Consider the following 27,943-nt stretch of genomic DNA (forward strand, 5'->3'; position numbering starts at 1 on the left):
TACACAGATGGAAACTTGAAATGAGCCTTCCTTTCCTCCCAATTTTACCTTTCTGAGATACTTCTTTTGGAATAGACAACAGAGTTTTGAACTCTTGTAAATTGAATACAAGGGTGTTCTAGTAATGTCACCTTTTGAGTAAAGCATTTCAGGATTTTCCACAATGTTGGAATCTTAGCTGCTTTGTCTACGTTATGAGCAGATACATTCAAAGGTCTCTCCCAGTTATATCCAAGTATCTTCAAAACTGCATACCTTTTGACCTAGAAATACTATTACCAGGCTTATACCCCAAAGAGATCAAAGGAAGAAGAAAAGGACCCATACGTTCAAAAATATTTACAGCAGCTCTTTTTTGTGTGGTGGCAAAGAACTGGAAACTAATCATTTGGGGAATGACTGAACAAATTATGGCATATAAACATAATGGAATATTGTCGTGACAGAAGAAATAATGAGAGATGCTTTCAGAGAAAACTGGAGGACTTGTATAAACTGATGCAAAGTGAAGTGAGCAGAACCAGGATAACAATTTACCCCAAGACACCAACATTGTAAAGACAAATAATTTGAAAGACTTCAGATGAACAATGATTCCAGAGAACCTGTGTTGAAAATTGCTACACACCTCCTGGCAGAGAGATGATGGACTCATAATATAGAATGAGACACACTTTCACATGGCCCATAGATGAGCATTTATGAAAGCACACACAACTGAATAATACCCAAACTGCCAACCCAGTGCAAAATGTCAGTGGCCAGTCTTACCCATTGATTCATTTTCTGAGTTTTTCTTTCCAAGAGGGAGATTGAGGGCAAACTCATATATAACATTCTGTACAGTCTCAAGATAGAGGGTCACTATCTGAGCTATTTCTGCTTGGTTTCCATTCACCTGGGCCAAAAGACTGTCAAAATTATTGGCAATATCCTGTAGTTAAAGAAAAAAATTACATGTTCTGTTAGTGAGTTCTATTGAGATTTCTGGGCTGCTCCAGGTGGTTTTATCATGGTTTTATTTTCACAATGAACTAATGCAGTGGGAATTGGGGAAAATTGGGGAAAAATCAAATTCTCAGCCTTTTGCTGAAAAACATAACATGTCCCAGAAATGTTATTATAGCTATTCAAGGCTTGCACTTTACCTACATTATCTCACATGAGGCCCACACCAGTCCCATTAAGTTAAAGGCTATATTTCATTCCCAATTATAGATGAGGAAACTGAAGCCCTGAGAGGTAAAATGGCTTGCCCGTAGTCACACAGATAGTAAGTGTTAGAGGTAGGGAGCTGAATTCAACTCTCTCTTAAATGCCAAAAACAACACACTTTCTGCTCTATCAAGGTACTTCTGAGAATTTTCTTTTAAATTATTCTCATTTCCTGAAAGCCACAGGAAGGGGATGTAGTTTAAGGAGGGTAACAGTGACCTTGCCAAAGAGCATGCTTCAAGCTAGGCCTGTGTCCAGGCTGTTTTCAACATGCATTCTGTACAGGACTCAGTCCTCCAGACACATGCCCTGTCTGCTTCAGAGACATATACTCTGGTCCCTCTATGCTACCGGAAGCCACTGCTCTTTGGAAATGTGTGATACCCTTGCTTAGTGAGTGTGGAGAGTATGTGACTAGATTAGGAGGAAAGGGAAGGAGAGAAAGATTGGGTTGGTAGCTGGATAGAGGAGAGGGTGGAAGATCAGTAAAGTATATATGGCCCAGGGGAAAAGAATTCTCAATTTAGAGTTAGAAGTCCCTAGGTTCCAATTACAGCTCAGTTGCTTACTATCAGTTGGCCCTTGACCATATCATATAAACTCATGATGTCTCAGTTTCCTCATTCATAAGATTAGAAGGGTTGGACCAGATAGCCTTTAAGGTCCCTTCCTCCTCCAAATCTGTCATCCTATGAATTAACCACAAGAGAGTGATATTCTTGCTTTAGTCTGATTCCTAACCTGTTATTGTCCCATCTCATAAGAACTATGTCCCCCAAACATGGAAGTGAACCTCATCTACCCTCCTCGTTCTCTCCCAAAGGCAATGAATGGGATTACTAATTCCAGTGCCATAATAATTCCAGTCATAATAATTCACTTTTTAGAGTTTTTTAACTCTGCAAAATTTTTTCTTAACAATAGTCTTAGGTGCTTTCATAGTCCATTTTGTACACGAGGAGTTGAGATTTGGAGATGTCAAGTGACCTGCTTATGGTCACATAGCAAGTGTGGAGAAAAACTAGGACTTGAATCTAAATCTCCTAACTCCAAGCCCACCAAGTTGTGCCACCTCTCAAAGATGTTCTAAGAAGATGAAGGTGCCCTAAGATCAGAGGAATGAGACCTCTTCAAAGACTGCCATATTCCTTCACCCACTCTTTGTGCCCAATCTCATCCTCAGGATTGGGTCATCGAGCTCTGTGTCTGAAAAGGACTTCTGGTCCTCAAAACTTCTTATTGTAGTTCAAGAACATGCCATAATATGGTGGTGAGGAGGGAAGGGGATGTGCTTCCAGCATGAAAAGGAGAAGTGAGAAAAATTAATTTTAATGCCATATCATTTAATTATTAATATTAATTTATAATATTCCCTTCTCTGTTTAAAAACCCCACTTTTTAGTTTAGCTCACATAAAAAAAAAGCTTCTTCCAAGAACCGGTTGAGGAATGAGATCACATTCCAGATGCCTTCCCAAGGCCTGGTCTTGACCTCTCTGTTTATCCCATAAACAGGAGCCAGACTTAACTCATCCCTACTACCAAAGGGCAACCTTGCTCCTGGATTTTCCAATTAAAAGTTTGGGGTGACCTGGCTCACATAGGAGAAACTTAATCAAGTAGATCCTGATTGAGGTGACTTCTCTTGCCCAGATGGCTAGAGGCTGCTGAACGTTATAAGCAGACCTTGTTCCTCACCTGATCACGGCCCCCCTCCCCCACAATGATGAAGTGATCAGGAGGAGTTGAGAGCTCTTAGCCCACCTCCTCATCAAGTGTCCACCAGTCAGGGTTGCCTCCTGCTTGTCAGGGGAGGCCCCAACAATGTGCTGTCAGCAAGACAGACTGGAATTTAAGGTAGTCTTGAAAGCTCCCAGGGTATCTTGGGTCACCAAGAGAGACCACTGGCCTCAATTCATTGTTTATTTGCCGGCCTAATTAATAAATTGATTTTTCACACCCAGGATTTTGTCTTTTAGAATTTTATATGCCGTAAAAGGATTTCAAACCTTTAAAGAAAGTGAAGCATTGCCATTTCCACATGCTTGGTACAACTTCTTTAAACTAAGGCAAATCTCTGTGAAGCCATCCTGAGAGTAGGCAGCAGTTGGCTAAGAAAGACCATGACAATTATTTTCATTCCTTTAAATAGAACTGTGTTTAAATACAGACATTCAACCTGTGAACTACAAGCAGCTAATCAACTGCTTCTTTGTTTTATGTGATGTGGCAGCCGAGAAATGGAATGAAATTTAGTGCATCTTAAGAGAGGTATAGCATCCAGAAATGTAAAGGGGACAAAGCAAAACACACACACACACACACACACACACACTGAGGACAGAGCACTTACAAACTATGACCATATAAGAAAATGAATAGGCAAAGAATCCAGATGGAAACTTAGAGGGAATGACTGAAAAGTTGCTATGTAATTTTATGAATTGAAATGAATTAATTTAAGTGGATGTAGTTACTAAGCAAGTTTATATTATATACAATATTATTATATATCACATATTACAGTGTCATATATTATATTATATATTAATATATATTTCATCTATAACTAACTTTGGTGGTATTAAGTTTTTAATAAAACTTTAAAAATATTTATTCACATACATTTGAGGGCTATTTATTTCTATAAATTTCCTCCATATATAAGAAACACATTCATAATGACGTCAAACTTACTTGCATGTCACAGTTTCTTGAAAATGTAGCGTTGTTAAGATTAGAACACCAGGAGCTGTTGCCTAGGGATGGAAACAAGGAAGACATATTTGGGGAAGGGATATTATTTGATGAAAGAACTGATTGCATTGACCTAAACAAAGGGAATTTCTCCCCATTTCCTTCTGAGATTCCAATCATACCAGGCACTCAAGGAAGAACTGAAACTGAGTCTGTTCTAAAAACAAATTGCAAAAAGCAGAGGGAAAAGAAAAGAAAGAGTGAAGATGAGAGCCCACAGGAGGTGTTTCTGTACATAGGGATGAAGTTGAATAGAAGAATGGGAGGTCCATTTCCACTGTAACTTTACATGAGTCTGTCCATCATGGTCTAAACTGTGGCTGATACTAGATCATACACTTTTCTGATCATGTGCTGTGTGTATGAAACCCTTTCACACTTAGGTGTAATTCCTGCTATTCAATCACCAGATAGAAAATGGAGTTCTCTAGGGGCAGCTAAGTGGCACAGTGGATAGAGCTCTAGCCTTGGAGTCAGGAGAACCTGAGTTCAAATCTGGCCTCAGACACATAACATTTACTAGCTGTGTGACCCTGAGCAAGTCATTTAACCCCATTGCCTAGCCAAAAAGCAAAAAAAAAAAAAAAAAAATGGAGTTCTTCTCATTTCCTCAGTCATTTAAGTGAGTTGTCCATGAATGTGGCATATGGGAACACTGTCCTTTGACTACATTATGCAGATGACCGTGAAAGAACCTACTTTTGTTTACTTGAATTGAATTATAATGTATTGACAGGGACTGAGTTGGGTCAAAGTCTTGAGATGTGTGAGGGAAAGAGACACTTGATAGAGGTGCCATGTGGAATGTGGTCCTGTTTGCACTCACAGAGACAGCAGAAATGGCTCCTCCAAAGCTGACAGGAGGACAGGGAGGTTCTGACCCTGGCAGGTATTCACATTGGAATTTATGATTGAATTCTATCCAGAAAACAGCTCCTATCTAGAGATGTTGCTGCAGTGGTCACTTTCCATAGTAACTGGAGCTGTATACTGATTAATATATATGGCAAAAGTGGGTGTGGGAAGGACTATGAGGAGGAATCTGAAGGTATAGCACCTCAGGACAATGTCTTACCTTCCCATTTGTGAGCTTCCTGCTGGGGCTGAGGCTAAGACTGGCCATGACAGATGACTCTTTACCCAGTCTTATACTCTCTACCCTAAGGTCTGAGTGAGTGCACAGTAGATACATGGCTTCTTCTGGGTAAGCATCCAAAAAAAAAAGAGGTCCCCTCTTCCTCCCTATACCTGGGCCACTTAAGTGAATTATTTGTGAATGCAAGGGAAAGTGCTATTTTGTCCAGCAGTTAGCAATGAACATGTAAGAACCTACCTTTTGTTGACTAGTCTGTCTGGGCCAGGTGCTAAGATGACAAACAAGAAGGCTGATCTCTAGATTTTTCAAAATAATACTTCATGTTGTATATATGATGCTTACACATAATGTACAGAGATTTTAGCTTTTCATTTGGATAGTTGGTTGATACAAAATGGAATTTAGCCTTTGCCAAGGCTGCTACCAAAAAGGAATGCCCTATGCCATGCTTCATAGAGAAGTTCCTTCCAGTTATGCCTTTTCTGAAGCTGCACTTAGGTCCCCTTCCACAATGGTGGAAATAGCAATAACTCTAGAAAAATGAAATCTCTGCCTAGGGTGGATAAGCTATACAACCTGCTGTGTGCAGGATTCTCTGCCTATGGGGGCTACTGAGCAGATGTCAGAGGCACCATATGATGGATTGCCTTCTGTTAGCTCACATCCTCATGAACTTAGGTGAGAAACTTCCATGAATATGAATGTCTTAAACTATGTATTCATATCATTATATTACTAGTTTAGTGACCAACCACACCGCCTCCCCTGCCACCATCACCACAAGCCTGAAACACCCTGCCACCACCACCACATGCCTGAAACACCCTCCCTCCTCACTTCTATATCTTGGAATCCTTGGTATCTTTTTTTTAAAAAAGCAGCTGTGCAATAAGATCAGGGGTGAAACAAGAATGTCCATTGTCACTACTGTTATTCAATATTGTACTAGAAATGTTAGCTTTAGCAAAAAGAAAAGACATTGAAAGAAATAGAATAGGAAAAGAAGAAACAAAGCTATCATTCTTTGCAGATGATATGATGGTATACTTAGAGAATCCTAGAGAATCAAGTAAAAAACTACCTGAAATAATAAACAACTTTAGCAAAGTTGTAAGGTATAAAATAAACCCACACAAATCATTGGCATTTCTATATATTACTAAACAAGCCCAACAGCAAGAGATAGAAAGAGAAATTCCATTTAAAGTTACTACAGATATTATAAAATATTTGGGAGTCTACCAGCCAAAACAAATTCAGAAACTATATAAACATAATTACAGACACTTTTCACACAAGTAAAGTCAGATCTAAATAATTAGAAAAATACCAGTTGCTCATGAGTAGTCTGAGCTAATATAATAAAAATGACAATTCTATCTAAATTAATTTACTTATTCAGTGCCATTCCAACAAAACTACCAAAAAATTATTTTATAGAGCTAGAAAAAACAATAACAGAATTCGTCTGGAAGAACAAAAGGTCCAGAATATTAAGGGAACTAATGAAAAGAAATGCAAGGGAAGGTGGCCTAGCTGTACCAAATCTTAAATTGTGTTATAAAGCAGCAATCATCAAAACTACTTGGTACTGGCTAAGAAATAGAGTATGAGTCATTCCCCAATTGATAAATGGTCAAAGGATATGAACAGGCAGTTTTCAGAGGAAGAAATTAAAGCTATCTATAGTCATATGAAAAAATGCTCTTAATCACTATTGATTAGAGAAATGCAAATCAAAACAACTCTGAGGTACCAGGTCACACCTATCAGATTGGCTAACATGACCAAACAGGAAAATGATAAATGTTGGAGAAGACGTGGGAAAATTGGAATACTAAAATGCATTGTTGGTAGAGTTGTGAACTGATCCAACCATTCTGGAGAGCAATTTGGAACTATGCTCTTTGACCCAGCAATACTTCTTCTAGGTCTATATCCCAAAGAGATCATAAGAACGGGAAAAAGACCTACATGTACAAAAATATTTATAGCAGCTCTTTTTTGTGGTGGCCAACAATTGGAAATTGAGGGGATGCCTATCAATTGAGGAATGGCTGGACAAGTTGTGGTATATGAATGTAATGGAATACTATTGTGCTATAAGAAATGATGAGCAAGTAGACTTCAGAAAAAACCTGGAAAGACTTGATGAACTGATACTGGGTGAAGTGAGCAGAACCAGAAGAACATTATACACAGTAACAGATACATTGTGTGATGATTAACTTTCACAGACTTTGCTCTTCTCAGCAATGCAAGGATCTAAGACAATTCCAAAAGACTCATGATGGAAAAAGCTATCCACATCCAGAGAAGGAACTATGGAATGTGAATGCCAATGGAAGCATGCTATTTGCTCTCCTTTTCTTTTGTTGTTTTGTTTTGATTTTTCTTTCCTGTGGTTCCTCCTATTTTTTCTAATTCTTCTTTACATCATGACTAATGTAAAAATATGCTTAGTATGAATGTATAAGTAGAGCCTATGTCAGATTGCATACTGTCTTGGGGAGGGGAGAGGAAAGGGAGGGGGGAAATTTTGAAACACAAAATTTTATGGAAGTGAATGTTGAAAACTAAAAATTAATAAATAGTTTAATAATAATAAAAAAACCTAAAAAAATAAATAAAAAAGCAGCTGTGGGGCCATCTCTTAAATGAGGGCTTTTCTGATTTCTTTCCTCCACCCTAGCTACTCATAGTTACTTGTATTCTCTTCCATCCCCTTTATTTACTTAACTCTGTACTGATTATATTCTTTGGTTTCCCCACCCCTCCCCAAACAACCACTGACCTCATTCCCAGGAGAATGCAATCTTCTTTAAGTCAGGGAGATACAGAGATGTTTGTAGAATTTAAAGAAAGTGACTGCATTTCTTCATAGCTGGATTATTTGATAGCTAAAAATGGGTGAATCTTGATATGGATTTAAAATCTGTCTCTTCCAAGAGGCTTACCTTCTTACCTCACCAGAAGTGAGTATTCATTCTCCTAAATACAAATAGCACTCTATTTATATCTCATTGCTTTTCCCTAATAATATTTTCTCTCATCTGATATCAAAGGGCTTTGGACTTCTATTTAGAATTTCTCATAGTGTCAGTAGTATATTTTATATATACACACACATACACACACACTCACATGGGAATTCAGAGCCTGAAAGGATTTTAGGCTTGGCTGTTGTATGTGGGGAAAACCAGGATTATTGCTAGGTAAGAAAGAAAATCATGTTGCTCCCATTTTTTGAACTTAGTTTTTGTATTAGATTTGATTTATTTGCAAAGAAGATGAAAAGTTCATTGAAACCCACTCCCCTCCCCACCCAAGAGAAAGCAAAGAATCTATGGGATTTTTGTTACAGACCTCCCCTGAAAAAGATTTGGTGACATAGGATCCCTGATTCGGATTACACAATTAGGATTAATCAGAGACATGAGGAAAGTGTACCCTAAGCTTTAGAGCAGTATCTGTTAAGAAACACTCCAGAGCCAGTGATTAGAAAATTGAATCTTTAAGAACTGATTAATATTTAGGGCACTAGCAGGATAGCCAGGAGCAGCCTTGAAATGTGTTTTGAAGAACTCACCACTTGGTAACTGTCCTTTGATTTCCAAAGTAGGAAACCCAGAACCAGTTTAGAGTCTGGAACATCCAGCTCCATTTTATTGTGAAAGAAAGAGTATTTAATTCACAGCCAAGCTAAGAACTATGGAATAGGATGCAGTCAGAGGTACTCAACTGAATTCCGGTCCCAAAGTAGCCAAGAATTTTCTTGGTGATCATAAGAAAACTGTCTTCCCTTCTCTGGACCTTAGTTCTGTGTTATATGAAAAGGTAAAACTTGATGATTACTAAAGGGAACATTGAGTGAAGGATGTATTGGGTATATGTATATATATATATATATATACATATATATATACACACACACACATATATATATATACACACACACACACATATATATATATATATACACACATATGTATGAAGAGGGGGGTTTTAGGTTGCTCCTAGATGCACAGAGGCACCCCAAGATGGCAGGAAAAAGCCCAAATTGCAGCATGCATCTGCCTGAAAGAATTCGACCCAGATCTTCTTCCAGCCAGAGGAAAAGTTTATTAAAGATAAGCATATAGGCCAGACTCCAAAGGAACCCAAACATCAGTGATCTAAATGGGGGTTAAGGTGGTCAGGTGTGGCGTTAGGCAGTCTCAACCTCTTGGGCATGAGGAAAGTCAGTGTCTGAGTTGGGGGCTGGGAGCTAAGGTGGTCAGGCCAGGTAACACTCATTATGAGAGGGCATGGTCTCAGCCTCTAGGGGCATGAGAAGTTCCCAGCATCAGAATGGGAGAAAGGTGAGTCTTAAGTACAGAAAGATTGGGGGGAGGGATCTTAGGAGTGGCCAAGTAGTTTGGGGTGATGGGAGGAGGGGTCTAAAGAGATCTGGATGGAAGTGGCCAGCAAGCTGGGGCAAGCAGAACTCCTGGGTCCTGGACTGCATGGCCCCTAGCTAGGATTAAAGGTGGCCAGAGGAAGGGGGGTTGGTTGGGTCCATTTGGAAGGTAATAAACAATGAGAATAGATAATGAAGGGAGCTGAAGGGGGGGAAGTTTGCTTTCAAATGGAGATAAAGAGAGACAAACAGAAGCCAGGTTCTTTTTGGGGCCAGGAAGGAAAGTGCATTTGAATAAGCTTTGAAATTGAGAGAGATAAAGTGAGTCTACAAGGAATCTAAAAGTAATCTCCTCTGATGTCCAATGTCCTCTAATGACCCCTGAAAAATAAAGGTCTATGAGATATAGAACATAATTGAGGTTTACACAGAGGGAGCTAGAGAGGTCCATGGTGTTGTGAGCCCCCTGAGCTATAATCAGTGAGGAGCTGCAAAGAACAGAAAGAAAACTGTCATTAGGAAAAAGCATGAAAGAAAAATGATGGTTGGCGGATATGACGTGGGTGAGGAAGGTCAGAGGAACCGGTCCAAGAGCTCAGTTAGAGTTACAGAAGAATCATGGAGGTAGGCCCATTGGATGGACTCCCTGTGGCAAAGGGAAATCAGGATAATAAGAACAGCCCCAATTTCTGTGGCACCTTAAGGTTACAAAGCCTTGCTTTGCCACACCCTTGGGAGGTGGGCTGGGAGTTCTATAGATGAGTCCCTTGAGCCTCACAGAGGGTCAGTGACTTGCCCATGAACCCAAAGTAGGCAGGGCCAGTGCATCGGACCCAGGGATCCTATTCTGAAGGTGACTGTTCTTCCCGCCAGATGGCCAAGTGGCTGCCTCAGTGCTCACAGGGTCTCCAAGGCTTCAGGACATCTAACTAGTGCTGCCATATTCTGCTCCATAAAGCACTTGGTTCCAAACTTCTTCCAGTTCAGAGGTTCCTGGTTCTAACCCTGTCCTGGGCTCTGGACTGCAGTTCAAATTCCCCTTGAGTGGCTCTGCCCTAGCTCTCTTGGCTCTGACTTCTGGAGGAAGCATCACCCTCTTCCCCATCCACGGTACTTCTTGCCTTGGCCCTGATCTTTGGCTGGCTCACCCAGTGAGCTTCTCATAGACACACTCAGGGCCTCAGTTCATCCCCTGGGATGTCCCTTGGGAGTCGCTGGGCTGCCTCTCTCTGCGGCTTATCTATGCAGCCCTTAAACTGTTCCTCACTGCTCTTGGCAAAGCCAGGTTTTCATTTGTACATATAGCTTCCAGGCTTATGTATACAGACCTCACCAGGTTCACAGAGTGGCTGTTGAACTGATATTCAACCATGTAAGTGGAAGGGAGAAGGGATGAGAACCAAACCTAGTGTGGACACAACAGAGACCCCGGTGGGGCTTCCAGACACTCTGGCATCTCTTGCCACTCTCTAGCTCCTGAGGAGGATGGAACTGGGCTGGACAGAAACATGCCAAGCCCCTGGAGCCTCCAGAGCTTTCTGTAAAGAATCTCTTTTCTACCTTGGCCTGTGCCTATGTGATCCTGGTGACACTAACTTCCTTCTCTTCACCTCTTTGGGTGAAATTGACCCAGGAAGCAGCTGTCCCCTTTATTAGAGGCTCCTATTAGAGCTGGACAGCTAGGTGGCTCAGTGGATAGAGTGCCTGGCCTGAAGTCAGCAAGCCTCATCTTCCAGAGTTCAAATCCAGCCCCAGACACTTACCAGCTGTATGACACTGGCCAAGTCACTTAACCTTGTTGGCCTCAGGTCCTCATCTGTAAAATGGGCTAGAGAAGGAAATCGTAACCACTCCACTATCTCTAGCAAGAAAACCCAAAAGGGGGTCACAGAGAGTTGGACGTGACTGAAATGATTGAACAAAAAGAGCTAGTAGAGAATCTAGAGGTCATCTAGTCCAACATCAAATGAGGAAATTGAGGCCCAGAGAGGTTAAGTGATCGGAGGTCATAAAGCTAGTTAGTGGTCATTGAATTTGGGGCATAAGGCTACAGACTTCTATTCTCTCTCATGTTTAAAATAGAAATTTCTTGAGCACAGGGGACAGTTTGTCCTTTTTTGTTTCTTATTGCCAACATTTAGCAAATTGTGGGTGGATAGTAAATATTTCATAAATGACTTCTATTTCATGTTGGCTGAAGGGTCATACAGGCTTCTCCCTAGTGACCCAGATGTTCTGCCCCCTTGATGTTGTGAAACATGACTCTATGCAGTCTTAGATGGACCCATCCATCCAGCTAGGGTGGAGGCCCCATCTCATATCTGGCCATTCTCCCCAATTTCTGCCCCATTGGTTGAGACCATCCCCTTTGCCTTGGATAGAATCTTCTTATCCAAACAAACTATGAAATCCCAGAACCTCCAGACCTAGGAGACAGAATGAATGTTTGTCTTTCAGTCAAATCAGATTCTGGCTTGGTATGAAGGGCATGGACTGGATCCTGGAAACTGGAAGGACAGGGCCCTCCATGGATCTTCTCAACCCCATCTCCCTGGAACAGCAGGACCTGTGAGCATCTATCTCCCTGTGATGATGTATCAAGAAGTGACCCAGACACTCCTGGCAGCCCTCAATAGACCAGCTGGTCCTTAAGCTGATCTTCCAAAGCATCTGTTAACAATAAAAGGTCACGAGGCTCCTGATGTGTACAAGGACAGGGATTGGAGGAGACAATGGCCAAGGACTGTGTGTTATCAGGGGACGGTCCTGCATAAAACCTTCACAATTCCTGGACTAATTTCATCTCCCTTCCCTAAACATCTATATTGGTAGGAAAAAGAAATTTGGCAGATGGAAACCAGAGAGAGGGGGCCTGGTCGGCTCAGCAGCTGCTGGAGAAGGGAGGTTTGGGCCTGGCTGGGGACCCAGCACACAGTGAGGGAGGGGGCCCACAGAGGCAGGCTTCGGCCACTCCCAGAACCTCACATTCCACATCAGAGGATCAAAGATCCCTCTAGTATCTCCCTCAGTCAGTCAGTCCACAAGCATTTATGGAGCACTTCCTATGTGCCAGTCACTGTGCTAGGCACACTGGGGGTACAAAGAAAGGCATAACTCAGTCTCTGCACTGGAAGAGGTGCTCACAGTCTAATGTAGGAGACAACGTGCAAAGAGCCATATACAGACAAGACATGTGCAGTGTAAATGGGAGGTAAAATCAGAGAGAAGGGCTGTGGAAATCGAGCTATTAATTCTGATGATCCCTCCTCCCTTCAGGCTGGAGGCCCCTGTTGGTCTCTGAGGCTGAGCCAAGAGGGAGTCCTACCCAGGATGAAGCAGATGGGGGTGGGGAGAAAAAGAAAGGACACAAAAAACAAATTAAATGGCCCACATAATGGGGGCAGGGGAAGGAAAAGCCTTTTGGATAAGAGAGGGAATGTGGCAGAGTGGAGAAAGACCTAGGCTCAGAGTTCAGAAGATCTGGGTTCAAGTTTCCCCTCAGACACATACTGACTCCATGAGTCTCCAAGGCCCCCAGACTCTCAGTGCCTTAGACACCTCTCTCTAAGACTGCAGTTAGCAGGGCATTGGTGGAGACATCACTGTCTAGTCCCTTCCAAAATATCCCCCCTCCTGTCTCCTAAATATTGGGTCCCATGAGGCAGCACTGCCAGGCAGGTCAGACTCTTGTGGCCTCAATTCCTTCTTGTGGGTAATAGCCTGGAAAGAGCCCAGGTCTGGCTACAGCATTTGGATAAGGTTTCCTGAGGGGGCTTGAGTTAGGATGGACAGAATAGGGAAAGGAGACAGTTCTCAGGATTTAGAGGTGGCCCCTGTAGTGAGAAGCTAAGGGCACTGAATAGAGAGAGGCAGAGTGAGGGAGGGGCCTGGGGAAGGAGGGAGGGGGCCCATATGAAGAGGCGAAGGGCACTGGGCAGAGGTGGCCCATGCGGGGAGGGACTTCTCTGCTCCCAGCTCAGCAGAAAGAGCTCTTCATTGACTCCCAAGCCAGCCAAAGAATGCCAGAGAGGCTGGTACCTCGACAGTTGTTCATGGTGGCGTCTCGGAATTTTGTGTCCCCAGAAGGAAATGCATATCCAGGTTTACAGGTGCAGTGGAAAGTTCCCTTTGTATTAACACAGTCAGCATTCTGACCACAAGACATATTAATGGGTGGTGCACATTCATCAACATCTGCAATAAAAGAACAGAAAAGAAATGAAACACATATTTGCACATGACTCCTGTGGGAATTTGTTTCATCTGACTACAGTGTTATTTGTTACAGTAGCTTTCTTCTTTTCTGAGGGGGTTGGAGGAATACGAGAGAAATGTTTTCTGGTTGAAAAAAGAAAACCAAAAGGAAGGGAAGAAAAAAAGAAAAGAAAAGATCAGCAATGGAAGGGCATAGGCTGAGGGACAGTGTCAAGCCTCATCTCTGAATTCCATCTGGGAGATTCCTGATGGCATATAAGTACAGACAACTCTTTCTAGGCCTCCGATAGTAAAAGAGAAAAAAGACAGAGGATGGTAACTTGAGGAAGTCAAGAGAAGGATTTCTGAGGATGGGGGAGATCCAAGGATCTGATGGCTAAGGAGAGGTTGATGATTTGGAGGAGGAGGGTCAGGTCATTGTCTCTAGGGCCAGTTCCTGGGGAGATGAGAGGGGATGAGATGGAGGATACAAGTAAAGAGGCTGGGCTTGGCAAGGAAAAGAGCTATCTCTTCCTGGTCCAAACAGAGTTAAGTGACTTGCCTAGGAAACAGAGGAACAGGAGAAGAGTCTGGTCTGAGAGGTATGATGTCCAGGAGGTGAGGGAGCTCTGAAAGGGCAGCCTTGATCTTTTCAGTAGAGTAGAAGGCCAGGTCCTCTGCTGAGACCCCAGGGGGCAGGGGGTTATGGCCATGAGGGTTTTATGGAGGCAGGGCAAGGTTTTGAACTGCCACATTGGAGGGGGAGGAACTTTAGAAGTATTACAAAGATGAAATTGTGGATGAATAAAAGGATTAACCAGGTAGGATGCCCTGTAATCCCCGCTACCTCAGAGAGAGAAGCTGAGGTGAATATGTTGCGCCTTGGCATTCTGAGTTGTTACAGCAGGGTTAAAATCATTTGTGTGTCTACACAAAATCTGGAACCAATATAGTAAGTTTCTAAGAGGGGAAGGCTTCCAGGCTATCTAAGGATGGGAAAACTGGGCCAGGTTAGAAATGGAACAGGAGAAAACCCCTGCAAATAAATCAGTAGTGGGATTGGGACCATTGATATCTCCTGCACTTCCACACTGATGAGATTAGGAGACCAAGGAAGAATAAAAAGGAAAGAAAAGGAAGAATGAAAGGAAGGAAGGAAGGAATGAAATGATAAGAGAAAATATAAGGACTATTGTCAAACAATAGTTAGACAAAAGGGAAAGTTCAGTTAAAATCAGGCAACAGGAATTTGTGGTTGAACCAGGATATGGGATCACATATTTAGAGTTGCAAGGACCATTCCAACCTCTTCTGTTAACAGATAAAGAAAGGGAAGCCCATAGTGGGGAAGTGACTTGTTCAGGTTCACACAGCTAGTTACTGTCAAAGGTGGGATTTGATTCTCCCTCCTCTGATTCCAGAGCCAATGCTCTTCCCATTGGATCCCCCTGGCCTCCCAGTGATGACATGGATTTCTTCAACAGCTACTTAGCACCTGCTCATGGATAAAAATTATAATGTTAGCTAGTATTTCAGTAGTGCTTTAAGGTTTATAAAGCGCTTCACAAATATTTGATCCTCACTACACCCTGAGATATAGATATTGTTATTATTTCCATTTTACAGTTTATGGAACTGAGGCAGGCAGAGGTTAAGTGGTTTGCCCAGAGTAAGATAGCATCTGCTATTGGATTTGAACTCAGGTCTTTCTGACTCCAGGTCCAATGCTCTATCCACTGTGCCCACTAGCTACCTCAAAGCACAAGCTCTTCAGGAATCACTCTCCCTGTTCAAATTTGCCCATTCACACTTTTCTGCCTTTTTTTTTTGCATGGGGAGACAGTCTACTTTTATTCTTCTTATTTTTGTCATATCCTTTCTACTTGACTCCAAGTTCCTTGAGGCAAGGGTTTGTAGCATTCTTCTTCTTTGATCTCCTTAATCCATAACCACTCAAAAGATTTTGGTCTGACCATTCACACAGGAAAGACCAAGTGGATGAAGAATGTCCATAGCACACATTATGACCAGCACTTGGAAGAAAGACCTATAGAGCATGCTTCTCATTACGTACGCTATAGATATAAAGTGAATTGGGCTCAAAATTCAGCAGAGGAGGATAGCAGGCTGGAGTTCAAGAAATTGCCAAGGGGGCAGCTAGGTGGCCCAGTGCATAGAGCTCTAGCTTTGGAGTCAGGGGGACCTAAGTTCAAATCTGGCCTCTGACACTTGACACTTACTAGCTGTGTGACTCTGGGAAAGTCACTTAACCCTGATTGCCTCACCAAAAAGCAAAAACAAACAAACAAAAAAAGAAATTGCTAGTCTCCTCTAATGACTCCTAACTTCTCCTGGAAAATAAAGGTCTATATTTTCAATACTAATATTCTATTTGTGTTACAGTCCAACTGTGAGACATAGAACATAATCGAGGTCCACACAGAATGAGCTAGAGATGCCTAGGGGGTGTCGGCCCCCTGTAACCTAAAGCCAGTGAGGAGCTCCAAAGAACAGAAGGAAAACTGCTTCTCCATCTCACAGTGTCATCCCATGCCTCTATGCATCTGTTCAGTTGTTTTTCAGTTGTGTCAGACTCTTCATGACCCCATTTGGGGTTTTCTTGACAAAGATACAAGAGTAGTTTGCCATAGTCTTCTCCAGCTCATTTTACAGATGAGGAAACCGAGGCAAACAGAGTTAAGTGACTTGCCTAGGGTCATACAGCTAATAAGTGTCAAATGTCAGAAGCCAGATTTGAACTCAGAAAGATGAGTCAGTGACTTCAAGCCAAGCACTGTGCACTATGGCGCCACCTAGCTGCAGAACATTGTTAGGAGATTATCTTTATAAAGCACTTAGTACCATGCCCATATAAATGCTCATTCTCTTTCCTCTCCCTACCGCCCCATCCCTGTGCAGTGGGATGGGTGTTCTATAAATGAGCAACCTGAGACTACAAAGCGGTAAGTGATTTATCCATGGTCCCATAGCAGGGAGTGCCAGTGGATGCTGTCCCAAGGCCACTGTTGCTGCCTCAGTGCCCACAGGCTCCAGGGTGTCCAGTTGGCATTGTCCACATTCTGTTCCCTACAGTGCTTGGGCCCACACTTCTTCTCCCAGATCAGAGGTTCCTGGTTTAGTTCTTTGTAGCTGACTCCCTGTCAGAGGCTCTGGACCACAGCCCAATTTGCCCCTGGGTGGCTCTGCCCCAGCCCTCTTGGCTCTGACTTCAGGGGGAAGCATCACCTTCCCCATATAAGTCGTTCCCTGCTTTATCCCCTGATCCTTGGCTGGATCACCCAGGGGCTTCTCATAGACACACTGAGGGGCTCAGTTCATCCCCTGGGAGTCCCTGGGCTGCCTCCCACAGGGACTTACCTATGCAGTCCATAATCTGGTTCTGGTTGCTTCGGGCAAAGCCTGGCTTGCATTTGCATACATAGCTTCCAGGCTTATTTATACAGAACCCACCAGGTGTACAGAGTGAACTGTTGAGCTGACATTCATCCACATCTGTAAGAAGAAAGGAAAGGGGATAAGGAACGATCCTAGTTTGGATATAACAGACACTGTCATCTCTTGTCACTCTCTAGCTCCTGAGGAGGATGGAACTGGGCTGGACAGAAACATGCCAAGCCCCTGGAGCCTCCAGAGCTTTCTGCTAAGTCTCTGTTTCCCTCCTTGGCCTGGGCCTCCTGAAGCAATGATCTCAGTGACACTCATTTCCTTCTCTTCCCCTCTTTGGGTGAAATTGACCCAGGAGGCAGACCTCTCGTTTACTACAGGTTCTTAGAGCTGGGCAGCTAGGTAGCACCGTAGGGGATAGAGTGCCAGGCCTGGAGTCAGCAAGCCTCATCTTCGTGAGTTTAAATCCAGCCTCAGACACTTAGTAGCTCTGTGACCCTGGGCAAGTCACTTAACCCTGTTTGCCTCATTTTCTTCATCTGACAAATGGGCTGAAGAAGGACATGTTAAACCACTCTATTATCTCTGCCAAGAAAACTCCAAATTGGGCCGCGAAGAATCAGACACAACTAAAACAAATGAACAAAAGGAGTTGGTAGGGAACCTAGAGGTCATCTGGTCCAAAATCCAAATGAGGAAACTGAGACCCAGAGAGGTTAAGTGATCTAGGGCATTAAGCTAGTTAGTAGTCATTGAATTTGGGGCATAAGGCCACAGACTTCTATTGTCTCTCATGTTTAAAGAAGAAATTTCTTGAGGATAGGGGACAGTTTTTCATTTTTTGTTTCTTTGTGCCAACATTTAGGAAATTGCTGGATGCATAGTAAATGCTTCATAAATGCCTTCTCTTTCATGTTGGCTGGGGGGTTCCTCAGGTTTCTCCCTAGTGACCCAGATGTTCTGCCCCCTTGATGTGGTGAAGCATGGCTCTGTGTGGTCTTAGACGGGCTCGTCCATCTGGGGAGGAGGGAGGCCCCATCTGCTATCTCGCCATTTCCTTCAGTCCCTGCCCCATTGGTTGGCACCATCCCCTTTGCCTTAGATAGATTCTAATTATCCAAACAAACTGGGAAATCCCAGAGTCTCCAGATGTAGGAGAGAGAATGAATGTCTGTCTTTCAGTGAAGCCAGCTTTTGGCTTGGTGTGAGTTGTAAAGAGTGGAGGCAGGGAGCAGGAAGGACAGGGCTCTACAGGGATCTTGTCAGTCTCACCTCCCTGGGGGAGTGGGACCTGTGAGCATCTATCTCCCTGTGATGCTGTATCAGAATGTGGCCCAGAGATTCCTGCCAGCCTCAATAAACCACCCGAGCCTTAAGCTGACCTCCCACAGCATCGGTTAACAATATAAGGTCATCATGTTCCTGATCTGTAAAAGGGCAGCAATTGGAGGAGACAAGGGCCAAGGCCTATGCTTTCATCTGAGCTGGAATTTCTAATTCCTTTGCTGTATCCCCTAAAGGCTGTTGTCAGGAGAGTTTTGCATAAGACCTTCACCCCTCCTTTCCAGAGTCAACTTTAAGTACATTTTGTCCAAGAAATGGACTAATTTCATCTCCCATCCCTAAACATCTATATTGGTGGGAAAGAGAAATATGGCAGATGGAAAGCAGAGAGAGGAGGCCTGGTGTGTTCAGCTGCGGTTGGAGAAGGGAGGCTTGGCCCTGTGTGGGGACCCAGCACATGGTGAGGGGGGCGGGCCAGAGAGGCAGGTTCCTGCACCTCCTGGGACCTCACTTTCCTCATCAGAGGATCAAAGATACCTCTACTGTCTCCCTTAGTTGGTCAGTCCACAAGCAGTTATCTTTCACTTCTTCTGTGCCAGGCACTGTGCTAGGCACACTGGGGGTACAAAGGGAGGCAAAAAGTCTCTGCACTGGAAGACGTGCTCACAGTCTGATGGAGGAGACAAGATGCAAACAGCCGTGTACAGACAAGATACATGTAGTATAAATGGGAGGTAAAATCAGAGAGAAGGGAGGGCTTTGTAAACCTGAAGAGCTGTGAAAATCCAGGTCCTCCCATCTCTTCTCCCATCAGGCTGGACGCGCCTGTTGGTCTCTGAGGCTGAGCCAAGAGGGAGTCCTCCCAGGATGGAGCAGATGGGGGTGGGGAGAGAAAGAAAGGACACAAAAAGAGAAATGAAAGGGCACATGAAAAGGGGGCAGGGGAAAAGGCTATCATATAGGGATTGTGGCAGAGTGGAGAAAGAGCTAGGCTCAGAGTTAGGAAGATCTGGGTTCAAGTTTCCCCTCAGACACATACTGGCTCCATGAGTCTCCAAGGCCCCCAGCCTCCCAGTGCCTCAGACTCCTCCCTCTGAGAGTATAGTTAGCAGGGCATTGGTGGAGACATCACTGTCTAGTCCCCTCCAAAATATCTCCCTTCCTGTCTCCTAAATATTGGATCCCAGGAGGCAGCACTGCCAGGCAGGTCAGACTCCAGTTACTTCAATTCCTTCTTCTGGGTAATAGCCTGGAAAGAGATTTGAACCTCTCAGCCCAGAGCCCAGGTCTGGTCATAGCACTTGGATGAGGTTTCCTGAGGGGGCCTGAGCTGGGATGGACAGAATAGGGAGAAGGGGAGAGTTCCCAGGATTTAGATGTGGCCCCTGTAGTGAGGAGCTAAGGGCACTGAACAGAGAGAGGCAGAGTGAGGGAGGGGCCTGGGGAAGGAGGGCGGGGGCCCATATGAGGAGGCAAAGGGCACTGGGCAGAGGTGCCCCATGCAGGGAGGGACTTCTCTGCTCCCAGCTCAGCAGAAAGAGCTCTTCATTGACTCCCAGGCCAGCCAAAGAATGCCAGAGAGGTTGGTACCTTGACAGTTGTTCATGGTGGCATTTGGGAATGTGTCATCCCCAGAAGGAAGCACATATCCATGGTTACAGGCGCAGTGATAACTTCCTTCCGTATTAACACAGTTTGCCTTCTGACCACAAGAGGCATTAAAGGATGGTGCACATTCATCAACATCTGCAGGATAAGAAAAGAATAGAAATTAAACACACATATTTGCACATGGCCCATGTGAGAATTTGTTTAGTCTGACTGTAGTATGCTGTTTTTCACAGGGGCTTTCTTTTTCATTTTCTTTTCTGAGGGGCTGGGAAGAAGTTGAAAGAAATGCTTGTTGATGGAAAAAAAGAAAAGAAAAGGGAAGAGAAGAAAAAAAGGAAAAGAAAAAAGAAGAGAAAATATCAGGAAGGTTGTGGAAGGGAGTGGGCTCAGGGACAGTTTCAAGCCTCATCTCTGAATTCTATATGGGAGATTCCTGCTGGCATGTAAGTACAGACAAGTCTTTTCAGCCCTCTGACAGTAAAAGGAAGAAAAGATAGAGGATGGTAAATTGAGGAGGCCAAGAGAGGGATTTCTGAGGATGGGAGAGATCGAAGGATCTGATGGCTAAGGAGAGGCTGATGATTTGAAGGAGGAGGGTCAGGACATTATCTCCAGGGCCAGCTCCTGTAGATAGAGAGGGGATGAGATGGAGGGCACAAGTACAGAGCTGGGCTTGGCAAGGAAAGGACAATCTCTTCCTGATAAACAGAGGAACAGGAGAAGAAGATGTTCTGGGAGATATGATGTCCAGGAGGTGAGGGAGCTCTGGAAAGACAGCCTTGATCTTCTCAGTAGAATGGGAGGCTGGGTTGTCTACTGAGGTGCAAGGGTCCAGGGGATTATGGCCAAGAGAGTTTTACAGAAACAGGGCAAGATTTTGAACTGTCACATTGAAAGAGTAGAAGCTTTAGAGGTATTACAGAGATGAAATTGTGGACAAATAAAAGGAATAGCCAGGTAGGATGCCCTGTAATCCCTGAGGTGAATACCTTGAACCTTGGAGTTCTGAGTTACAGGAGGGTTAAAGTCAGTTGACTGTCTACACTAAGTCTGGCACCAATATAGTGAGTTTGTGGAAGGGAAGGGCCACCAGGCTGTCTAAGGATGGGAAAACTGGCCCAGGTTAGAAATGGAACAGGAGAAAACTCCCCTGCCAATATATAAGTAGTGGGAGTGGGACCATGAGTATTTGCTGCACTTCTAGCCTGATGAGATTGGGAGACCAAGGAAGAATGAAAAGGAAAGAAAATTAAATATGAAAGGAAGGAAGGAAGGAATGAAAGAAGTAAAGAAGGAATGCTATAAAGAAGAAAGGAAGGAAGGAATAAAGGAAAGAAGAAAGAAAAGAAATGAAAGGAAATAAAAAGAGAGAATAAAAGGACTATTTTCTACCAGGGAAAGCCCAATTAAAATCAAGCAACAGGAATTTGTGCCTGATGCAGGATATGGGATCTCATGTTTAGAGGTGGGGGGACCCTCTCATCCTCCTCCTTTTCCGGATAAAGAAAGGGAAGCCCACAGTGGGGAAGTGACTTGTCCAGGTTCACACAGCCAGTTAGTATCAAAGGTGGGATTTGATTCTCCCTCTTCTGACTCCAGGACCAATGCTCTTCCCATTGTACCAGGCACCCCATCCTCTGCCTCCCAGTGATAACATGACTTTATTTAGCAGTTACTTGCAACCTGCCTGTGGATACAAATTATAATTATAGCTAACATCTAGGTAGTGCTTTCAGGTTTTTAAAATGCTTTACATTTATTATCTCATTTGATCCTCACAACACCCTGAGAGGTAGCTGCTGTTATTATCTCCATTTTATAGTTTACGGAACTGAGGCAAGCAGAGGTTAAATGATTTGCCCAGGGTCACACAGCATCTGCTGTTGGATTTGAACTCAGGTCTTTCTGACTCCAGGTCCAATGCTCTATCCACTGTGCCCACTAACTACCTCAAAGCACAAGCTCTTCAGACTTCACTTTCTTTGGATTTCAAATGTTTTGCCGGTGGTGTTCTTAGAGAAGCAAGGATGTTTTAGTGGAAAAAGAGCTGGCCTTGAAGTCAAAATACATGTGTGATCTTGGGAAATTCATTTAACTCCTCAGTGCTCTAAGCAGCTCTAAGATGATAAGTGTCTGTAGAGAAAACATTATATAAGAGTAAATGTTTTGTAGAGTAGGAAAAGCATTCTGCCATGAACCATGTTTGGGAAACCCTGCTTCTCTTTTTCATCTTGTCATGTCCTGCCTCTATACATCTACTCAGGCTGTACCCCCTGCCTTGAGCACACTGCCTCCTCATCCCTGCCTGTTAGGACTCTCTTCTGTTCAGTTGAATTCAACAACCACTAATTGACTGCCTACTGTATCCAGGCACTGAGGATGCCAGGGCAAAACCAAACCAGTTCACCTGTCTGCAAAGACCTTACATTCTACTGGAATCTTCCCTGATTACCTCCCCTTTACCTCAGTTCAAAGGAATCTCTTTGCCCATACACACTTTTTCTCCTTTTTTTTTGCATAGGGAGACCCTATCACAATCTTCTTTGTATTCTTCTTATTTTTGTCATATCCTTTCTGGTCGACTGTAAGTTTCTTGAGGCAAGGGTTTGTAACATTCATCTTCTTTGGATCTCCCCAATCCATAATGAATCAAAAGAATTTGGCCTGACCATCCACACAGGAAAGACCAAGTGGATGAAGAATGTCTATTGCCCAGCTTATGACCTGGACAGACAGTACAGGTAGTAAATTAATTGGACTCAAAATTAAGCAGAGAAAGATAACAGGTGGAGTTCAAGAAATGGCCAATGTCCTCTAATGACCGCTAAAAAATAAAGGTCTATATTTTAATACCAATATTCCATTGGTGTTACAGTCTGACTGTGAGCCATAGAACATAATCGAGGTCCAAACAGAGGGCGCTAGAGAGGCCCATGGTGGTGTGAGCCAATATAACCAATGAGGAGCTCCAAAGAACAGAAGGAAAATTGTCATCAGGAAAAGCATGATGGAAAAAAGACAGTTGAGGGATGTGAGAGGGTGAGGGAAGTCAGGGGAGCCGGTCCAAGTGCTTGGTCAGAGTTACAGAAGGGTCATGGAGTAAGGCCCATTGGGTGAACTCCCTGTGGCAAAGGGAAATCAGACAGCCAGGATAATAACAACAGCCTCTGTTTCTGTGACACCTTAAGGTTAAAAGCCTTGCTTTACCACACCCTTGGGAGGTGGGCTGGGAGTTTTTAGATGAGCCCCCTGAGCCTCAGAGGGGGTCAGTGACTTGCCCATGGCCCCAGAGTAGGCAGGGCCAGTGCATCAGACCCAGGGGTCCTATTCTGAAGGTGACTGCTCTTCCCACCAGGTGGACAGGGACCTGCCTCAGTGCTCACAGGGTCTCCAGGTTTCAGGGCATCTAGCTAGTGTTGCCCATATTCTGTTCCATGGAACACTTGTTTGCAAACTTCTAGCTCAGAGGTTCCTGGTTCCAACCCAGCCCTATGCTCTGGACTGCTGCTCAAATCCCCCCTGGGTGGCTCTACCCCAGCGCGCTTGGCTCTGATTTCTGGAGGAAGCATCACCCCTTCCCCATCCAAGGTACTTCTTGCCTTGGCCCTGATGCTTGGCTGGTTTCCCCAGGGGGCTTCTCATAGACACACTGAGTTCCCCAGTCCTTTCCCCCAGGAGTCTCACAGGGTTGTGGGTCATCCTGTTGCCTAGAGACATACATCCCTATGCACTGAAACTGGTTCTCACTGCTTTTAGTAAAGCCTGGTTTGATGTGACCACATAGCTTCCAACAGTATTCTTACAGATTCCATTTGGTTTGCAGAGTGATTTGTTCTGACATTCATTTTTATCTCCAAAAGGAAGGGAGAGGGGGTGATTAGCAACCCTAGTTTGGACACAACAGAGACCTGGGTGGGACTTTTAATCCCCCTGGCATCTCTTGCCCCTGTCTGCCTGCTGGAGAGGATGGGACCTGGGCTGGACAGAAACATCCCAAGCTTTGAAGCCTCCAGATCTCTCCATTCAGTCTCCATATCACTCCCTGGTTGGGTCTTCTGAGACAATGATCTCAATGAAACTAATTTCCCTCTTTTCCCTTCTTTGGGTGAGATTGGCCCAAGTAGCATTCTTCCCTCCCCTACCTTCCCCCTGCTCCTTTTTATTGTAAAATCATAGACCTGGAAGGAAAGTTAGAGGTCATGTAGTCTAACACCCATATGTTACAGGTGAGGAAACTGAGGCCCAGAGAGGTATAGAGACCTGGGCAAGTTTTAAGCATCAGAGGTGGGGAGTGAACCCCAACCCCAGACTACCGAGTCAGTGCTGTTGCCACGTTTCCACATGGGCTCTCAGTCACCATGTGACATCCTCCACCAGCTACTTACTACATCCTAGTCTTACCTTGGCTAAGTCACAAGCTCTTTGGGATTCAGCCTCTTAGTTTTTAAATTTTTTGATGCTCTTTTCTTTTAAAAAACAAAATAAACACAACTGCCACTTCCCAAGGATCCCCTCCCCTGCTCCCCCACCCCCACCCCACATCCTCACTTTGTAACAAGTGTATACACCCAAGGAAAACAAAATGATGAATTGTGGGTTTCAGTTTCCTCTTCTGTCAAAGGCATGGGTTGTACTAGATGCCCTCCAGGTCCCTTCCAGAACTGGATCTGTGATACTATTCTTAACTGGGCTTCATTTTTATGTTAAGAGTCATAACCAGATATGTCTGAGTAATGGGAGGGGATAAGGGGAGAAAACACCACCACCACCACCCTGACACACACACATACTTATTCCACATTCTACACTGGCAGAGAATGAAACTATGCTAGACCTGAGCTCTTTCTCATTATTTCTGGGCGAAGATGAGAGAGCCTCTATTTCAGATGTCATTCAGCTCAGTGACTTGTAATAAAAGTTAACATTCCCATTGCACTTACTATGTGCTAAGCACTTTGCACACATTAGCTCATTTGATCTTATGGACAACATTAAGAGGTAGATGCTATTATTATCCTCAATTCAGAGTTGAAGAAACTGAAGTTAAGTGACTAGTCCAAGGTAAGCTAGCTAGTAAGTGTCTGAGGCTGGATCTGAATTCAGGTCTACACAGCAGTATATCCACCAGGCAAATATACCCATTCTAAATGGCCTCCTCCACCCTGCTCAGGCTCTATGGCTAGCTCAGAATGAGGGAGAGGGTGAAGCTAGGCAGCTGGAACTGGGAGGATCAAGAAAGGTTAGGATGGTTTTTTTATTGTTATTTATAGGATTTAGGAATAAAAGTTGGGTAGAGCAGGATAATCACTCTGCCATGACACGCAGTTGGGAAACCCTGCTTGTCCATCTCATCCAGTCATCCTGTGTCTCTATGCATGTTTTCAGTTGTTTCAGTTATGTCGTACTCTTCTTGACCCAATTTGGGGTTTTCTTGGCAAAGATACCTGGGTGATTTGCAATTTCCTTCTCCAGGTCATTTTACAGATGAGGAAACCGAGGCAAACAGAATTAAGTGACTTCTCCAGGGTTACACAGCTAGTAAATGTCTGAGACTGGATTTGAACTCAGAAGATGAGTCTTAGCGACTTCAGGCCCAGCACGCTGCACTATGGCGCCACCTAGCTGCCGAGAATTGTTAGGAGATTATCTTTATAAAGCACTTAGCACCATGCCCATATAAATGCTCATTCTCTTTCCTCTCCCTACCTCCCTACCCCTGTGCAGCGGGATGGGTGTTCTATAAATGAGCAACCTGAGGCTACAAAGTGGTAAGTGACTTATCCGTGGTCCCATAGCAGGGAGTGCCGGTGGGTGCTGTCCCAAGGCCATTGCTGCTGCCTCAGTGCCCACAGGCTCCAGGGTGTCCAGTTGGCATTGCCCACATTCTGTTCCCTACAGAGCTTGGTCTCACACTTCCTCTCCCAGATCAGAGGTTCCCAGTTTAGTTCTTTGTAGCCGATTCCCTGTCAGAGGCTCTGGACCGCAGCCCAAATTGCCCCTGGGTGGCTCTGCCCCAGCCCTCTTGGCTCTGACTTCAGGGGGAAGCCTCACCTTCCCCAGACAAGCTGTTCCCTGCCTTATCCCCTGATCCTTGGCTGGCTTATCCAGGGGCTTCTCACAGACACACTGAGGGGCTCAGTTCATCCCCTGGGAGTCCCTGGGGTGCCTACCACAGGGACTTACCTATGCAGTCCACAATCCGGTTCTGGTTGCTTCGGGCAAAGCCTGGCTTGCATTTGCATACATAGCTTCCAGGCTTATTTACACAGACCCCACGGGGTTCACAGAGTAAGGGGTTGAGCTGACATTCATCCTCGTCTGTAAGAGGAAGGAAAAAAGGATGAGGAACAACCCTACTTGCTGCTGGAGAAGGGAGGTTTGGCCCTGGATGGGGACCCAGAGACAGTGAGGGAGGGGGTCCACAGAGGCAGACTTCTGCACCTCCTGGGATCTCATTTTCCTCATCAGAAGATCAAAGATACCTCTAGTATCTTCCTCAGTCAGTCAACCCACAAACATTTATGGGGCACTTCCTATGTGCCAGGCACTGTGCTAGGCACACTGGGGGTACAAAGAGAGACAAAAACTCAGTCTCTGCACTTGAAGATGTGCTCACAGTCTAATGTAGGAGACAACATGCAAACAACCATGTCCAGACAAGATACAGGCAGTGTAAGTAGAAGGTAAAATCAGAGAGAAGGGAGGGCTTTGTAAACCTGAAGGATTGTGGAAATCCAGCTATTAATTCTGATAATCCCTCCTCGCCTCAGGCTGGAGGCCACTGTTGGTCTCTGAGGCTGAGCCAAGAGGGAGTCCTACCCAGGATGGAGCAGATGGGGGTGGGGAGAGAAAGAAAGGACACAAAAAGAGAAATGAAATGGCCCATGTAATGGGGGCAGGGGGAAGGGAAAGCCTATTGGATAAGATAGGGAATGTGGCAGAGTGGAGAGAGAGCTAGGCTCAGAATTAGGAAGATCTGGGTTCAAGTTTCCCCTCAGACACATGCTGGCTCCACGAGTCTCCAAGGCCCCCAGCCTCCCAGTGCCTCAGACACCTCCCTCTGAGAGTATAGTTAGCAGGGCATTGGTGGAGAGAAATCACTGTCTAGTCCCTTCCAAAATATCCTTCCTCCCTCTGACTCCTAGATAGGAGTCCTCTGCCTCCCAGGAGGCAGCACTGCCAGGCAGGTTAGACCCCTGTGGCCTCAATTCCTTCTTCGGGGTAATAGCCTGGAAAGAGATTTGAACTTCCCAGCCCAGAGACCGGGTCTGGCCACAACACTTAGATGAGGTTTCCTGAGGGAGCCTGAGCTGGGATGGACAGAATAGGGAGAAGGGGAGAGTTCCCAGGATTTAGAGGTGGCCCCTGTAGTGAGGAGCTAAGGGCACTGAACAGAGAGAGGCAGAGCGAGGGAGGGGCCTGGGGAAGGAGGGCGGGGGCCCATATGAGGAGGCAAAGGGCACTGGGCAGAGGTGCCCCATGCGGGGAGGGACTTCTCTGCTCCCAGCTCAGCAGAAAGAGCTCTTCATTGACTCCCAGGCCAGCCAAAGAATGCCAGAGAGGTTGGTACCTTGACAGTTGTTCATGGTGGCATTTGGAAATGTCTCCTCCCTAGAAGGAAGCGCATATCCAGGATTGCAGGAACACTGGTAAATTCCATCTTTAGTAACACAGTCTGCATTCTGGCCACAAGTGACTGGAAAGGGTCGTTGACATTCATAAACAGCTGCAATGTGACAAAAGATAAGAAAAAAAAATGAAATGAATCACAAGTATCTATACATGGCCAATGTGGGAATTTGTTTCATCTGACTACAGTATGCTATTTGTTCCAAGGGCAATGGGAGGAAGAGGAAAGAAATATTTATTGATTGAAAAAAGAAAAGGGAAGATAAGAAGGGATCAGTAACATAATGGAAGAAGGTGGGCTCAGGGGCAGGGTCAAGTCTCATCTCTGAATTCTGCCTGGGAGATTCCTGCTGG

At 44.6% G+C, this 27,943-nt stretch overlaps 1 protein-coding gene and 1 long non-coding RNA gene across 2 annotated transcripts in view; both read right to left on the reverse strand.

Annotated features, from left to right (window-relative positions):
* Positions 1 to 13,582: 13,582 nt before the first annotated feature.
* LOC114035081 lies at positions 13,583 to 20,027 on the reverse strand. Its single transcript, XR_003568189.1, has 3 exons — positions 19,940 to 20,027; positions 17,039 to 17,173; positions 13,583 to 13,660 (listed from the first exon to the last, which is right to left on the reverse strand). It is a non-coding gene; the product is annotated as an uncharacterized LOC114035081 (long non-coding RNA).
* Positions 20,028 to 25,737: 5,710 nt separating this feature from the next.
* Positions 25,738 to 27,943, reverse strand: part of LOC114035216 (adhesion G protein-coupled receptor E2-like) — a 40,409-nt gene continuing 38,203 nt past the window's right edge. Inside the window, exons 3-5 of the mRNA XM_027851288.1 lie at positions 27,531 to 27,686; positions 26,131 to 26,278; positions 25,738 to 25,876 (exon numbers count right to left, since the gene is read on the reverse strand). Coding sequence (XP_027707089.1) covers positions 25,738 to 25,876; positions 26,131 to 26,278; positions 27,531 to 27,686 — 443 coding nt within the window. The remainder of the gene's footprint in view (positions 25,877 to 26,130; positions 26,279 to 27,530; positions 27,687 to 27,943) is intronic.

The sequence above is a fragment of the Vombatus ursinus genome, unplaced genomic scaffold (assembly GCF_900497805.2).
Source record: "Vombatus ursinus unplaced genomic scaffold, bare-nosed wombat genome assembly UNPS02009173.1, whole genome shotgun sequence".
Taxonomy (NCBI): Eukaryota; Metazoa; Chordata; class Mammalia; order Diprotodontia; family Vombatidae; genus Vombatus; species Vombatus ursinus.